The sequence below is a fragment of the Mesoplodon mirus genome, assembly GCF_964341445.2.
Source record: "Mesoplodon mirus genome assembly, chromosome: 16".
Taxonomy (NCBI): Eukaryota; Metazoa; Chordata; class Mammalia; order Artiodactyla; family Ziphiidae; genus Mesoplodon; species Mesoplodon mirus.
Genome location: NC_138992.1, coordinates 54998970 through 55013928, shown reverse-complemented (window position 1 = coordinate 55013928; position 14959 = coordinate 54998970). Strand labels below are relative to the sequence as shown.

The window sequence follows — 14959 nt, the reverse complement described above, 5'->3', positions numbered from 1 at the left end:
CTTAGGGATAAATGATAAGCTGGACTGAAATGTATAATTAACTGATGCTTTACTCTGAACCTGCACCATTCAATAGTCATCACTAAACATTCTGGCTACCTTATACTGATTAACTGAAATAATGATATTTGGGATATGTTGAGTTAAATAATATACAGTATTAAATTTTTTTTCACTTGTTTCTTTACCCTGTTTTTTTTTAAATTAATTAATTAATTTACTTATGGCTGTGTTGGGTCTTCGTTTCTGTGAGAGGGCTTTCTCTAGTTGTGGCAAGCAGGGGCCACTCTTCATTGCAGTGCGCGGGCCTCTCACTGTCGTGGCCTCTTTTGTTGCGGAGCACAGGCTCCAGACGCGCAGGCTCAGTAATTGTGGCTCACGGGCCCAGTTGCTCCACGGCATGTGGGATCTTCCCAGACCAGGGCTCGAACCCGTGTCCCCTGCATTGGCAGGCAGATTCTCAACCACTGCGCCACCAGGGAAGCCCTTTACCCTGTTTTTAAAGCAGCTACTGGAAATTTTTAAATTTGTATTGTACAACGCTGCTCAAACATGATTCTTTTGAAATAAGTGAATGACAAACATCTTGCTTATTAGTTGCCTTACTGTGATAAAAGCAGAATATAGAATTTATACTGGCAGGAGGAGGTGGGGAGTGGAAGGTAGTGGAAATCCAATTATTTCTACTACCTGATTGTTTAAATTTTGAACAGAAGTAGAGAGAAAAAAAAGATGTGTAAAATCTAAACATAAACCAATTCTTCAGAGGCAACCAGTGGCGTCGGGAAGGCAGAATAATGGCACTCCTAAGCATTCTGGAATATCCCCATATACCCAACCTGTGCAACAAAGTCAGTGGTCCACTGTAGCACAACAGAGCTACTGGTCCACCTGACGTTTCAGGGGTTAAATTTTCTCCATTTTGCTGCCATAAACAATTTAGACAGAACAGCATTTATTAATTATCCAAAGACTCTCTGAAAGTGATGCCTGCAAATGCCTGAATGTCACAGCTTTTAAAAACTGAAGTATAGTTGATATACAATACTGGATTAGTTTCATATGTTCAGCATAGTGATTCTGTTTGTTTGTTTTTTTAGGAGTATACTCCATGATAGATTATTATAAGATAATCTGCGCTATAGAGCAAATCCTTGTTGCATATCCATTTTATGTATAGTAGTTTGTATCTGTTAATCCTACACCCCTAATTTATCCCCCTCCCCTCTCCCCTTTGGTAACCATAGATTTGTTTTCTATGCCTGTGAGTCTGTTTCTGGTTTGCATATAGATTCATTTGTATTATTTTTTGGATTCCACATATAAATGATATCATATAGTATTTGTCTTTCTCGTCTGACTTATTTCAGTAAGCATAATAAACTCTGGGTTACACTTTCAGTATTTTATTCAATACTACACAATTGAAGCAGAGAGCATATCCTTTATTAATAGCAAAGTGACATAAATTGTTATTTTAAAAATCCATATTAATAACCAAAATTCACAGTGAAATTATAAACAGGTGGTATATTCTAGTTTGGTACTCATGTGTGCTTATAATAAAGGGATATAAAACAAAATGATTGGAAATAGGTGAATTTTAAATGTCGAGGCAAGAACATACAATGGAGAAAAGACAGCCTCTTCAATAAGTGGTGCAGGGAAAACTGGACAGCTGCATGTAAAAGAATGAAATTAGAACACTCCATAACACCATACACAAAAATGAACTCAAAATGGATTAAAGACCTAAATGTAGGACTGGATACTATAAAACTCTTAGAGGAAAACATAGGAAAAACACTCTTTGACATAAACCACAGCAAGATCTTTTTTGACTCACCTCCTAGAGTAATGAAAATAAAAATAAACAAATGGGACCTAATGAAACTTAAAAGCTTTTGCACAGCAAAGGAAACCATGAACAAGACAAAAAGACAACCCTCAGAATGGGAGAAAATATTTGCAAATGAAGCAATGGACAAAGGATTAATCTCCAAACTATACAAACAGCTCATGGAGCTCAATATCAAAAAACAAACAACCCATTTAAAACATGGGCAGAAGACCTAAATAGACATTTCACAAAAGAAGACATACAGGTGGCCACATGAAAAGATGCTCAACATCACTAATTATTAGAGAAATGCAAATCAAAACTACAATGAAGTATCACCTTGCACCAGTCAGAATGACCATCATCAAAAAATCTACAAACAATGAATGCTGGAGAGGGTGTGGAGAAAAGGGAACCCTTTTGCACTGTTGGTGGGAATATATATGATACAGCCACTATGGAGAACAGTATGGAGGTTCCTTAAAAAACTAAAAATAGAACTACCATATGACCCAGCAATCCCACTACTGGGTACATACCCTGAGAAAACCATAATCAAAAGGACACATGTACCCCAATGTTCACTGCAGCACTATTTACAATAGCCAGGACATGGAAACAACCTAAATGTCCAACAACAGATGAACAGATAAAGAAGATGTGGTACATATATACAATGGAATATTACTCAACCATAAAAGGAATGAAATTGGGTCATTTGTAGAGACGTGGATGGACCTAGAGTCTGTCATACAGAGTGAAGTAAGCCAGAAAGAGAAAAACAAATATCGTATATTAACGCATATATGTGGAATCTAGAAAAATGGTACAGATGAAACTGTTTGCAGGACAGGAATAGAGACATAGACGTAGAGAATGGACATGTGGACACAATGGGGGGAAGAGGAGGGTGGGATGAATTGGGAGATTAGGTTTGACATAAATACACTACCATGTGTAAAATAGATAGCTAGTGGGAACCTACTGTATAGCACAGGGAGCTCGGTGCTCTGAGATGATGACCTAGATGGGTGGGATGGAGCGGGGAGGGATATCCAAGAGGGAGGGGATATAGGTATACATATAGCTGACTCAGTTCATTGTACAGTAGAAACTAACACAACATTGTAAAGCAGTTATACTCCAATAAAAAAAATAAAGTCAACACAAACAAGTGACAAGTGTGTAAAGTTTTCTCTCAAACACACACACATAAACTAACCGAGCCAAATTTATGTCACAAAACACAAGCTTTCCTAAGTTATCACTAAGAAAATAAAGATAATGTCAGTCAATGCTATAGGTGCCAGTACGGGAAAGAGAACTGCTGGTTTAGAATTGTTGGTTCTCTGACTCACCTTATTAACTTCCTTCATAATTTTTTTAATCATTTTTTAAAAATTGGAGTATAATTGCTTTACAATGTTGTGTTAGTTTCTGCTGTACAACGAATTGAATCAGTTATATGTACACATATATCCCTTCCCTCTTGGATCTCCCTCCCATCCCCCCCAACTTCCTTCATAATTTTGTAGAATATTATAAGAGTAGAGTTGTAGCATATGTGCATTTAAATTATAGAAATTCAACTATAAGCATTTGGCAGGAAGAGAGAACTCTAAAAAAACAACAGGGATTCGACTTTCTATCCATGTTGTCTCTCTCAATTCTTAACTCCGGGTCACTTGGCCTCAGACCAAATAAAGGAGTAAGTAACTTGCCCTCTAGTCTGACGCATAGCTGTGTGTAAAACACTGTGAGACAAGATGTTGTTAATGAATGTTCTGTAAGACTGTGGTCTCAAGGTTATAACTCATAACAGAGCTCCTGTCTTTCCTTAAAGGTAGGGAGGTGTCCAGGAACAGCAAAGGAGCTTCCTGTAGGGACTTTTTCTGGCCTATGGTTGCAGGAAAAATCTCTTATCCACTCACCAGACTTCTTTACACAAAGCCAAGTGCCAAGGCTGTTCCCTGAGAATCTGGTCATTTCCCATCTCTCTGAAATGATTTTAAGAAAAGGGACACTGTTAAGGAGGTTCATTCCAGTGTTGGGGCTCTGGGGGGGGGGGCTTCCCCTAAATATGCCACAATGGCATATTGATAATTTTGAATTAAAGTTACTTAAGAATCGGGGATGGATGGATTGGGAGTTTGGGGTGAGCAGATGCAAACTATTATATAGAAAATGGATAAACAACAAGGTCCTACTGTAGAGCACAGGGAACTATATTCAATATCCTGTGATAAACCATAATGGAAAAGAATATGAAGAAGGATATATCCTTTTTCATATTCTTTTCCATATATATTTCTGTCTTCCTGAAAGTAGGAAATCTCGCACATGAGAGGTATACTCCTTGCATATGCAGGTAGAAGGACACCCTTTTTGCCAGAGAGAGGGAATTCGGGGCTTAGAAGCCTATATACACAAACCTTGTTACTTATTTTATTTACCACCTCAAGCCCAAACTCTGTTTAGATTCTTCACGAATGGAGCACCTCAAGCCTAAGCTTCTTTGTCCTGTCAATTCCTCTCAAATGTATCATTTCTTTGTCTAAAAAGTATAAAAGCTCTCTGCTTTGACTACTTCTTAGGTCCCATTTCTATGAGACCTCTGTGCACATGAATTAAAAATTATTTTTTTTTCTCTTGCTAATTTGTCTTGTGTAAATTTTAATATTAGTTCAGTCACAAAAACTCAAGAGAGGTCAAGAGGAAATTTTCCCCTACCTCAACACCAGATACCTATATTTTTTTTAAAAAGCTTTGATAATTATTCTTTGCTTTATGGCCCCAAACATCCTTTGGAAAACATGGGCCTTGTCACAGTGTCACGGATATTTACAAGTTTTCCCCCTAGTTCACTTCTTCCTTATGTTACATTATTAATTGTTTGAAAACACAGGTAAACTAAAGGTGCTCTGATCGTCCACTGCCTGTTGTGAACTCTTGGTCAGCCGCCTTGGTATGCCGCCTCTCCTACCTTGTGCTTTCCCCGGGACCCCAGTATAACTGTCTCCATAAGCAGAGGTGGGGTGTGGGTGGGAGAGCTAAGATCGTGTCTTCGTCTCAAATCTTATTCAGTCCTGGACCGTTTTCAGAGTGAGAGTTATGAGTATTATTTGCTAGAACTTCACTAAGATGCTTAGTTCAGGTGCTGTAAGAGGGTATACAAGATTTAAACTGAGGAGATATTAGAGGAGTGAAACAATCCGAGGGAAATCTTAGACTGAGTCTCATCCCCAGAGACCTATGGCTCAAGGCTGCCCCAGATTCTGCCAAGAACTAGAAGTTCATTTGATAGTAAGTTGAAGAGAGAGCATAAAAATGATCAGCTTCATCAGCATCCTACCACGTCTTCTCATTCCTAGCTCAGACTTACAATGGAGAGAACATTAGAAGAGAGAACATTTCTAATCTAGAACTTCATGGTTCTTGCCTCTAGAAGTAGAAAAGAAATTAGCAAGCCTCAAATACTTTGGAACATCACGTTACATGGATTCATACTTCTTTTATTCAAGTTGTACGTCTCTTTTACAGATGCTAATAAATGAATCTATTCATTCTTTTACTAAAAAAAAAAAAGGCGTAAATTCCACCATTCCGTTCAATGAAATTTTGAGTAGGAAGGGGGAGAATAATTGTCTTTTTTTCAATTGGTTTCCAATCTCAAGTCTTTCATAGTGGGTTCTGGACTCACAGGTGATCGAAGATGTTGTAAATAATAATTTTGTTTCTACTTAATCTTGATTTATTTGTTGACTTTAGAATCTAAATCCCCAGCAAGATGTGACTTGTTTGTGTTCTGATGGCACAATGTGTTTCATTAAGTCATAATGTCAATTATGTCGGTTCCTAGCAATTTCCTGTTTCCGTCCCTCTATCAACATGATTATACTTGTGCTTTGGGAAGATCATTTTGGCTGCTGTGTAACAAACAGACAGACTGAAGCAAGAAAACAGGAACAACAGTTACTTGCTGACCTGAATTACTAAAAGGATGGGAAGGGATGGAAGTGGAAAAAGGTTCCCTGGAGGGGACTTCCCTGGTGGCACCGTGGTTAAGAATCCACCTGCCAATGCAGGGGACATGGGTTCAAGCTCTGGTCTGGGAAGATCCCACATGCCGCGGAGCAACTAAGCCTGTGCGCCACAACTACTGAGACTGCGCTCTACAGCCTGCGAGCCACAACTACTGAAGCCAGCATGCCTAGAGCCCGTGTTCCGCAACAAGAGAAGCCACCGCAATGAGAAGCCCATGTACCGCAACGAAGAGAAGCCCCTGCTCACTGCAGCTAGAGAAAGCCTGCATGCAGCAACGAAGACCCAAAGCAGCCGAAAAATAAATAAATAAAAAATAAAATAAATTAAAAAAAAGTTTTCCTGGAAAAGATGGTCCTCATAGCTACTTTGTGGAGATTGCTTTGGTTCTTAACAATTACATAGTATTAGTCTTTCTCCAACATGGGTAGGTACATTTATATTGCTCTCCCAATATATATATATATATATATATATATATATATATATTTGTGTGTGTGTGTGTGTGTGGTATGCGGGCCTCTCACTGCTGTGGCCTCTCCCGTTGCGGAGCACAGGCCCTGGACGCGCAGGCCCAGCGGCCATGGCCCACAGGCCCAGCCACTCCGCGGCATGTGGGATCCTCCCGGACCAGGGCACGAACCCGTGCCCCCTGCATCGGCAGGTGGACTCCCAACCACTGCACCACCAGGGAAGCCCCCAATATATTTTTTTAAAAAGAAAATGTTCAGTGAGATAAGCTTAGAGACCTTTTAAACTTTTCCCTCTGTTCAGTAGTTTCATATTGGTTACACGGTTTGTGACCTGAAAAGTTTTTAATACATTTAAACATTAAACATTTGCTCCAGAAACTGCTATGCTTCTGGAGATTCAGAAATAATGATACCAATTTTGCCTTATCTCTCACTTAATTCCAAGTTTGACATAAAAGACTTTTCTATAAGTAATATATAGTACATACAAAGGAGAAAATGTAGAGAACACCACTGAAAATGGTAGCCCAAATAAGTTCACAATTTTCCATTGTCCACATAAGATATGGCTTGAAGCTCAGGTCATTTCCTAACTTTGAACTCAGAGATTAATGAGTTTCTGAAGTTCTTTCTAAACGATACAGTTCCCAGAGAGGCATTCTATAAGGAGAAAATGACTTCATTTTACCCAGCAAGTGATATATATGACATCACTATATTTTAAAACCCTACAAAACAAACAGTGTCATATGGTTCAATTTTTTTCCAGCAAACTAACAATCTGGAGTATTCTAATAAATTGTTGTTAGGAATATTTTTGGCCAAACTTTTCTTTTTCCCTTGTTACAACTGGTTTGCTAATAGATTTCTTTAGCTTTAGAGTTATAATTAGAAGACAGTTTCTACTTTGCATAATCAAATTGTAATTGCTGTTTGGGTGAAATCCAACCAGTTTAAGCATCAGTACTTCCAAAAAAAACAATGTCTGGCAAAAAGAGGATAACAAATGCCATGCTCTAATGATCCAGGTTATCGAATAATGTTTTCCTAACAGTTGAGTTTTTTTTGTTTTTTAGAGTCTGGACAGCAAGTGATATTAGAATTATCAATGTATTTTAAGGCATCACAGTTGCAACTGACAATAAATTAATGTTCTCTGATAAAACACTAATGATGGTAATAAGAAACAAAAATTCACTTGGGGTCAGAAACCTCCCAGTCTTAGGTCTGTCATTTGTTAAATTTGTGCTCCAGTGCCTGAATTTATTTCCAGTGCCCGGAGAATTTCCAAACACATACATCTCTTGCTTTAGAAGCCAAAAAGCTCAGTTGCAGGCCCTGGTAGAATGAATGAACATAACTGTGTTTCTAGCTGCCCACCCTCCTGTCCACTTTCTAACCGCCTCCCTAGAAACTTGTTAAGTCTTTCAGAAAACTCCATCCTTTGTTAAATCAGCCAGTCATCTTCTGCTGCTTACAACCAAGAAGCCTCACATCTACTTCAAAAATGCATCTCAAGTCTGTCCACTTGTCTTCATCTCAGCTGTCACCACTCTGTGTAGTCCAGACTCTCATGACATCTGTTCTGCACTAAAGGAGTAGCTTCCTGACTAGTCTCCCTGCACCCACCTTGTCCTTCTCAAACCCCATCTACATGTAACAGTTAATGTGATCATCCCTAAATACAGAAGGAATATTAATCACTCTTCTCCATAAAATTCTTCTCATTGATCTAAATATATACTTTAAAAATCTTTAACACAATCAATATAGCTCAACATGATTTGGCTCCTGCGTGCCTCTCCAACCTCATCTCTTGCTGCTCTCCCCCATTCTCTGTGCTTCAGCCACACTGGCCTTCCTTCTTTCTTTTTTTTTTCTTTCTTTTTCTTTTTTTTTTTTTTGCAGTACGTGGGCCTCTCTCTGCTGTGGCCTCTCCCATTGCGGAGCACAGGCTCCGGACGCAAAGGCTCAGCAGCCATGGCTCACGGGCCCAGCCGCTCCACGGCAATGTGGGATCTTCCCGGACTGGGGCACCAACCCGTGTCCCCTGCATTGGCAGGCGGACTCTCAACCACTGCGCCACCAGGGAAGCCCTGGCCTTCTTTCTTACCTTGAGGCTTGCAGGCATACTCTCCCCTACCTGGAATACCTTCCTCTCTAGTCAGTCTGTCTAACGCCTCCTCATTCTTTAGGTGTCAGCTAAAATGTACTTTCATTAAAGAGGCCTTTCCTTATGCCTCAGTCTAAAATAAGTCTTCCTACTTATGGACCTCATAATATCCTGTACATTCCATCTATTAAAATTACTATAATTTATAATTATGTATTTGTGTTGTTTAGAATCTCTCTCTCTCCTCAATTCTACCAGGGCGGGAAATATGTCTATTTATTCTACCTTGTATTCCGGTATCTGGCACATAAAATCCACTTAATTAATAAAGATGTTGAATAAATTTTAAAAATGCACATTACTCAGTGAAAGAAGCCAATCTAAAAAAGTTGCTTATTATATTATTCCAACTATAGACATTCTGAAAAAGGCAAAACTATGGAGACAGTAAAAAGATTAGTGGTTTCCAGGAGTTCAGGGTAGGGGAAGGGATCAATAAGCAGAGCACAGAGGATTTTTTAGGGCAGTGAACATACCCTGTATGGTACTATAATGAGGGATACATGTCCTTATATATTTGTCCAAACCCATTTAATATACAACACTAACATTTAGAGAAGTAAACTTTAGGACAAAAACGATGACAGATGCTGATAACAGGAGGGGTGCTCTGCATGTGTGGGCACAGAGGGTATATGGGAAATCTCTGTAACTGCCTCTCAATTTTGTTATGAACCTAGGACTGCTCTGAAAAAGAAAATAAAGTCTTTAGAAAAATAAGGTATTGAGGAACAAATCTTAAAAAAAAAAAAAAAGAGGGCTTCCCTGGTGGCGCAGTGGTTGAGAGTCCGCCTGCCGATGCAGGGGACATGGGTTCGTGCCCCGGTCCGGGAGGATTCCACATGCCGCGGAGCAGCTGGGCTCATGAGTCATGGCCACTGAGCCTGCGTGTCTGGAGCCTGTGCTCCACAACAGGAGAGGCCACAACAGAGAGAGGCCTGCATATCGAAAACAAAAAAAATTAAGATGGCGAAAAATTCTAAACATATCAGTAATTATAATGAATATAGTGAGTAAAATATCCTATTTCAAGAATATACTCTATATTTCTATTCTCTGGATTATTTTCTCAATTATAAATAATAAGATGAAAAATGTTTTGTATCTCTTACTTTTTAAAATAAAATCTAATTATAATAATCTAATATTAAAAAGAATCAACCTAACAAAATTGGGAGGTGCATATAAAGAAGTGCTTAGAAGGAGTTAGAGCATTAGATGCTTATAACATAAAAGTCTACAGTTAACAGTCTAAAATTCAACCTTAAGAAACTAGAAAAAGAGGAGGAATTTAAACTCAAAATAAGCAGAAGGAAGGAAATAATAAAAGAAGAAATCAATGAAATAGAAAACGGACAAACAATAGAGAAAATCAATATATGTGAAAGCTGGCTCCTTGAGAACAGCCATAAAATTGATAAACTGCTAGTTAGACTGGTTAAAAGAAAAAAGATGACACACTGACCAATATCAGAAATGGGAGAGGGAACAGTACTGTACATACTCCGTATTTTTTAAAAAGGCAATATTATGAACAACTACATGCTAACAAATTTGACAATTTATATGTGATGAATAAATTCCTTGAAAGACACAAATTACCAAAACTGATTCAAAAAGAAACATGAAAGCTGAATAGCACTACAGTTGATCCTTGAACAACGAGGGGGTTAATCTGCGTATAATATAGTCAGCCTTCTGTTTTCACGGTTCCTCCACATCTACAGATTTAACCAACTGTGGACCATGTAGTATTACAGTATTTACTATTGAAAAGATCTGCGTATAAGTGGACCCGCACAGTTCAAACCTGTGCTGTGCAAGGGTCAACTGTATATCAATCTTAAAAATTGAATCTGTAATGAAAAACACTCCCATAAAGAAAACTCCAGATCCAGATGGCTTCACCAGTAGACCTACCCTTTAAGGAAGAAGTAATACCAGTCCTAAAACAAATTCAGTAAACAAGGAGGAGGGAACACTTCCTAACCCATTTTATGAGGCCATCATTAAACTGATACCAAAACCACACAACAATATCCAAGTAAATAAAATGATAGGTCAGTGGATGGAAATGAATGAATCCTTAATAGAATTTTAGCAAAAATTGATCATTTGATATATAAGGGGGTTTTAGCTCAGGAATCCAAAGTTGACTTGATGGTCGAAGACTAATCAATGTAACTCGACACATTAAAATAATTGTTAAGTATGCTCATGTAGATAGATGCAATTTTTTGTACAATATTCAACATTTATTGATGATAAAAACTCTCATCAGCTAATTAGAAATGGAAGAGTACTTCCATTCTCTCATAAAAAAAGAAAACAATCCTGCAGCTATCATCATTCTTAACAGAGAAATATACTGAATGCTTTCCCCTTGAAGAACAAGATAAGGATACCCATTTTTGCCACTTATATTCAGTATTACATTGGAGGTGCAAGCCAGTGCAAAAATACAAAACATAAATGAAAGGTATACGTACCGGAGAGGAAGAGTAATGAGTTGTCTTTATTTGTAGGCAGCATGATCATTTATGTAGACCCTCCTAAAAACAAATCTACCAAAAAAGCTAAAAAACCTAATGCCTGAGTTTAGTAAGCTTTCAGTATACTTGGTCAAAATATAAATTGTATTTCTCTGTATCAGCAATGAATAACTTGAAGTTGACATTTCAAATAATATCATTTGGTGGGGGAGTGGCCAAGACGGCAGAACAGGAAGACCCTGAGTTCACCTCTTGCCACGGGCACACTGAAACTGCAACTATTTACAGAGCAACTATTGATGCGAATGACCAGAAGAAAAGCGGAAAAGATCTGCTACAACAAAAGATATAAAGAAGGAACCACAATGAGATGGGTAAGCAGGGCAAAGATGTGGTACAGTCAAGAGGCCATAACCGCGGGTAGGCAACCCACACATGATAGGATAATTACAACTGCAGAGGTTCTCCCCAAGGCGGAAGGGGTCCAGGCCTCACACCGGGCTCCCCAGCCTGGGTTTCCGGTACCAGCAAGACGAGCTCCCAGAACATTTGGCTTTGAAGGCCAGCAGGGCTTACTTTCAGGAGAGCCAGAGGGCTGGAGAAATAGAGACTCCACTCTTAAAGGGCGCACACAAAATCTCACACATTCTGGGACCCAGAGCAGAAGCAGTAGTTTGAAAGGAGCCTGAGTCAGACCTACCTGCTGATCTTGGAGAGACTCCCTGAGAGGCAGGAGGCATCTAGAGCTCAGCGTGGGGACACAGACACTGGTAGCAGCCATTTTGAGAGCTCATTCTACCAAAAGGACATTGGGGCTGGCAAGTGTCACTTTGGAATCCTCCCTCGAGCTTGTTAGCACCAGGACCTTGCCTCACCTACCAGCCTGCAGGCACCAGTACTGGGACACCTCAGGCCAAGTAGCTAGCTGGGCAGGGATAGCCCCACCCATAAGCAGGCAGGCTTCTTTAAGACCCCCTGAACCCACAGCTGCCCCGGGACCCAGCCCTGTCCACCAGAGGGCCCAAGACCTGAAACTAGGCCTAGAATCCCCCAGGGTCCCACAGCCAGCCATCTCCACAGCTGGCCCTGCCCACCGGCAGGCTGATACCAACCCCTGGACTCACAGGGCCCTGTGGCCAGAGACCCCACAACCTGGCTCCACCCACTAATGGGCTGGCACTAGCCCTGGGACCAGCCTCACCCACCAGTAGACAAGGCATCAGCCCCAAGACCCTCTGGGCCCTGGCCACACCGAGTAAACTTAAGAAAATAAAAATCATATCAAGAATCTTTTCTGACCCCAATGCCATGAGACTAGAAATCAACTACAAGAAAAAAACTGCAAGAACACAAACACATGAAGGCTAAATGATATGCGACTAAACAACCAATGGATCACTAAAGAAATCAAAGAAAATTTAAAAATACCTGGAGGCAAATGAAAGTGAAAACATAATGATCCCAAATCTATGGGAAGCAGCAAAAACAGTTCTAAGAGGGAAGTTTATAGTGATACAAGCCCACCTCAGGAACAAGAAAATCTCAAAGAAACAACCTAACCTTACACTTAAAGGAATTAGAAAAAGAAAAACAAACAAAATCCAAAGTTAGTAGAAGGAAAGAAATGATAAAGATCAGAGCAGAAATAAATGAAATAGAGACAAAAAAAAGAAAAAGATCAAAAAAACTAAGAGCTGGTTCTTTGAACAGATAAACAAAATTAATAAATCTTTACTCAGACTCATCAAGAAAAAAGGAGACAGGGCCCAAGTCAATAAAATCAGAAATTAAAAAGGAGAAGTTACAACTGACACCACAGAAGTACAAAAGATCGTAAAAGATTACTATGAACAATTATATGCCAATAAAATATTTGCAAATGATATATCCAACAAGGGGTTAATATCCAAAATAAACAAAGAACTCAATGAGCTCAATATCAAAAGTTACCCAACAACCCTATTAAAAATTGGGCAGAGGAACTGATTACACATTTTTCCAAAGAAGACATAATAGATGGCCAACATACATATGAAAAGATGCTCAACATCAGTGATCATCAGGAAAATGCAAATCAAAACCACAATGAGATATCACTCCATACCCGTCAGAATGGCTATTATCAAAAAGGCAAGAAATAACAAGTGTTGGTGAGGATGTGGAGAAAAGGAAACCCTTGTGCAGTGTTGGTGGGAATGTAAACTGTTACAGCCACTATGGAGAACAGTATGGAAATTCCTCAAAAAATTAAATATAGAACTGCCATAAGATCCAGTAATTCCACTCCTGGGTATTTTTCCGATGAGAAAACAAACACTAATTCAAAAAGATATAGGTGCCCTGTGTGCATTGCAGCATCGCTTACACTAGCCAGGATATGGAAGCAACATAAGTGCCCATCAATAGACAGATGGATAAAGAAGATATCACACACACACACACACACTGGAATATTACACAGCCATAAAAAAGAATGGAATCTTGCCATTTGTGACAACATGGATGGGCCTAGAGGGTATCATGCTAAGTGAAATAAGTCACAAAGAAAGAAAAATACTGTACAATTTCACTTATATATAAAATCTAAAAAACAAAACAAATGAACAAACATAACAAAACAGAAATAGCTATAGATACAGAGAAAAAAACAGGTGATTGCCAGAGTAGGGCCGGGGTGAAGAGGAAAGAAATAGGTAAGAGAGAATAAGAGGTACAAACTTCCAGTTACAAAATAAATGAGTCACAGATATTCAATATGCAGTGTAGGGAATATAGTCAAAAACTATGTAATGTCTTAGTATGGTGACAGATAATAACCAGACTTATCACAGTGATCATTTTGAAATGTACAGAAATATTCAATCACTCTGTCCGTAGTAAGAACTAACATTGTGCTGTAGATCAATTATACTTCAAAAACAAACTCTCTCACAGAAAAAGAGATCAGATTTGTGGTTACCTAGAGGCAGGTAGTTGGGGAGGGAGAATTAGATGAAGGCAGTCAAAAGGTACAAGCTGGGCCTCCCTGGTGGCGCAGTGGTTGAGAGTCCGCCTGCCGATGCAGGGGATACGGGTTCGTGCCCCGGTCTGGGAGGATCCCATATGCCGCGGAGCGGCTGGGCCCGTGAGCCATGGCCGCTGGGCCTGCGCATCCGGAGCCTGTGCTCCGCAACGGGAGAGGCCACAACAGTGAGAGGCCTGCATACCGCAAAAAGAAAAAAAAAAAAAAAAAAAAAAAAAAAAAAGGTACAAGCTTCCAGGTATAAGATAAATAAGTACTAGGGATGTAATGTACAACATGATAAATATAATTAACACTGCTGCATGTTATACATGAAAGTTAAAAAAGCAAACCCTAAGAGTTCTCATCCCAAGGGAAAGTAATTTTATATTTATTTAATGTATCTATATGAGATGATGGATGTTCTCTAAACTTATTGTGATAATCACTAGATTTCTAATCATTTCATGATGTAAGTCAAATCATTATGCTGTACATCTTAACTTATACAGTGCTGTATGCCAATTATATCTCAATAAAACTGGAAGAAAAAAGAGGATTACCAAAAAAATTAAATAATATTATTTAGAACAGTATCTAAAAACATAAAGTACTTACCAATTAAGTTAACAAAATAATGCAAGATCTAAGCACTGAAAACTACAAATGCTGGGCTTGCCTGGTGGTGCAGTGGTTGAGAGTCCGCCTGCCGATGCAGGGGACATGGGTTCGTGCCCCGGTCCGGGAGGATCCCACATGCCGCGCAGTGGCTGGGCCTGTGAGCCATGGCCACTGAGCCTGCGCATCCGGAGCCTGTGCTCCGCAACGGGAGAGGCCACAGCAGTGAGAGGTCCGCGTACCGCGAAAAAAAAAAAAAAAGAAAAAAAAAAACTACAAATGCTACTGAGAAGAATAAAAGAACTGGGTGAATGTAAAGAC

General features: G+C 39.4%; 1 protein-coding gene across 4 annotated transcripts in view; it reads right to left on the bottom strand.

Moving 5' to 3' along the window:
* The window catches only part of ZNF704 (zinc finger protein 704), a 217710-nt gene that overhangs the window by 151150 nt on the left and 51601 nt on the right, over positions 1–14959 (bottom strand). For 3 of the 4 annotated variants that reach the window (XR_014291541.1, XM_082600715.1, XM_082600717.1), the window contains exon 3: positions 3772–3837. The exons of the other annotated variant lie outside the window; for it this stretch is intronic. Coding sequence is in view for 2 of the 3 variants with exons in the window: in XM_082600715.1 (XP_082456841.1) it covers positions 3772–3837 (66 nt within the window). In the remaining variant the exon portion in view is untranslated. The remainder of the gene's footprint in view (positions 1–3771; positions 3838–14959) is intronic. 4 annotated transcript variants of the gene reach the window in all.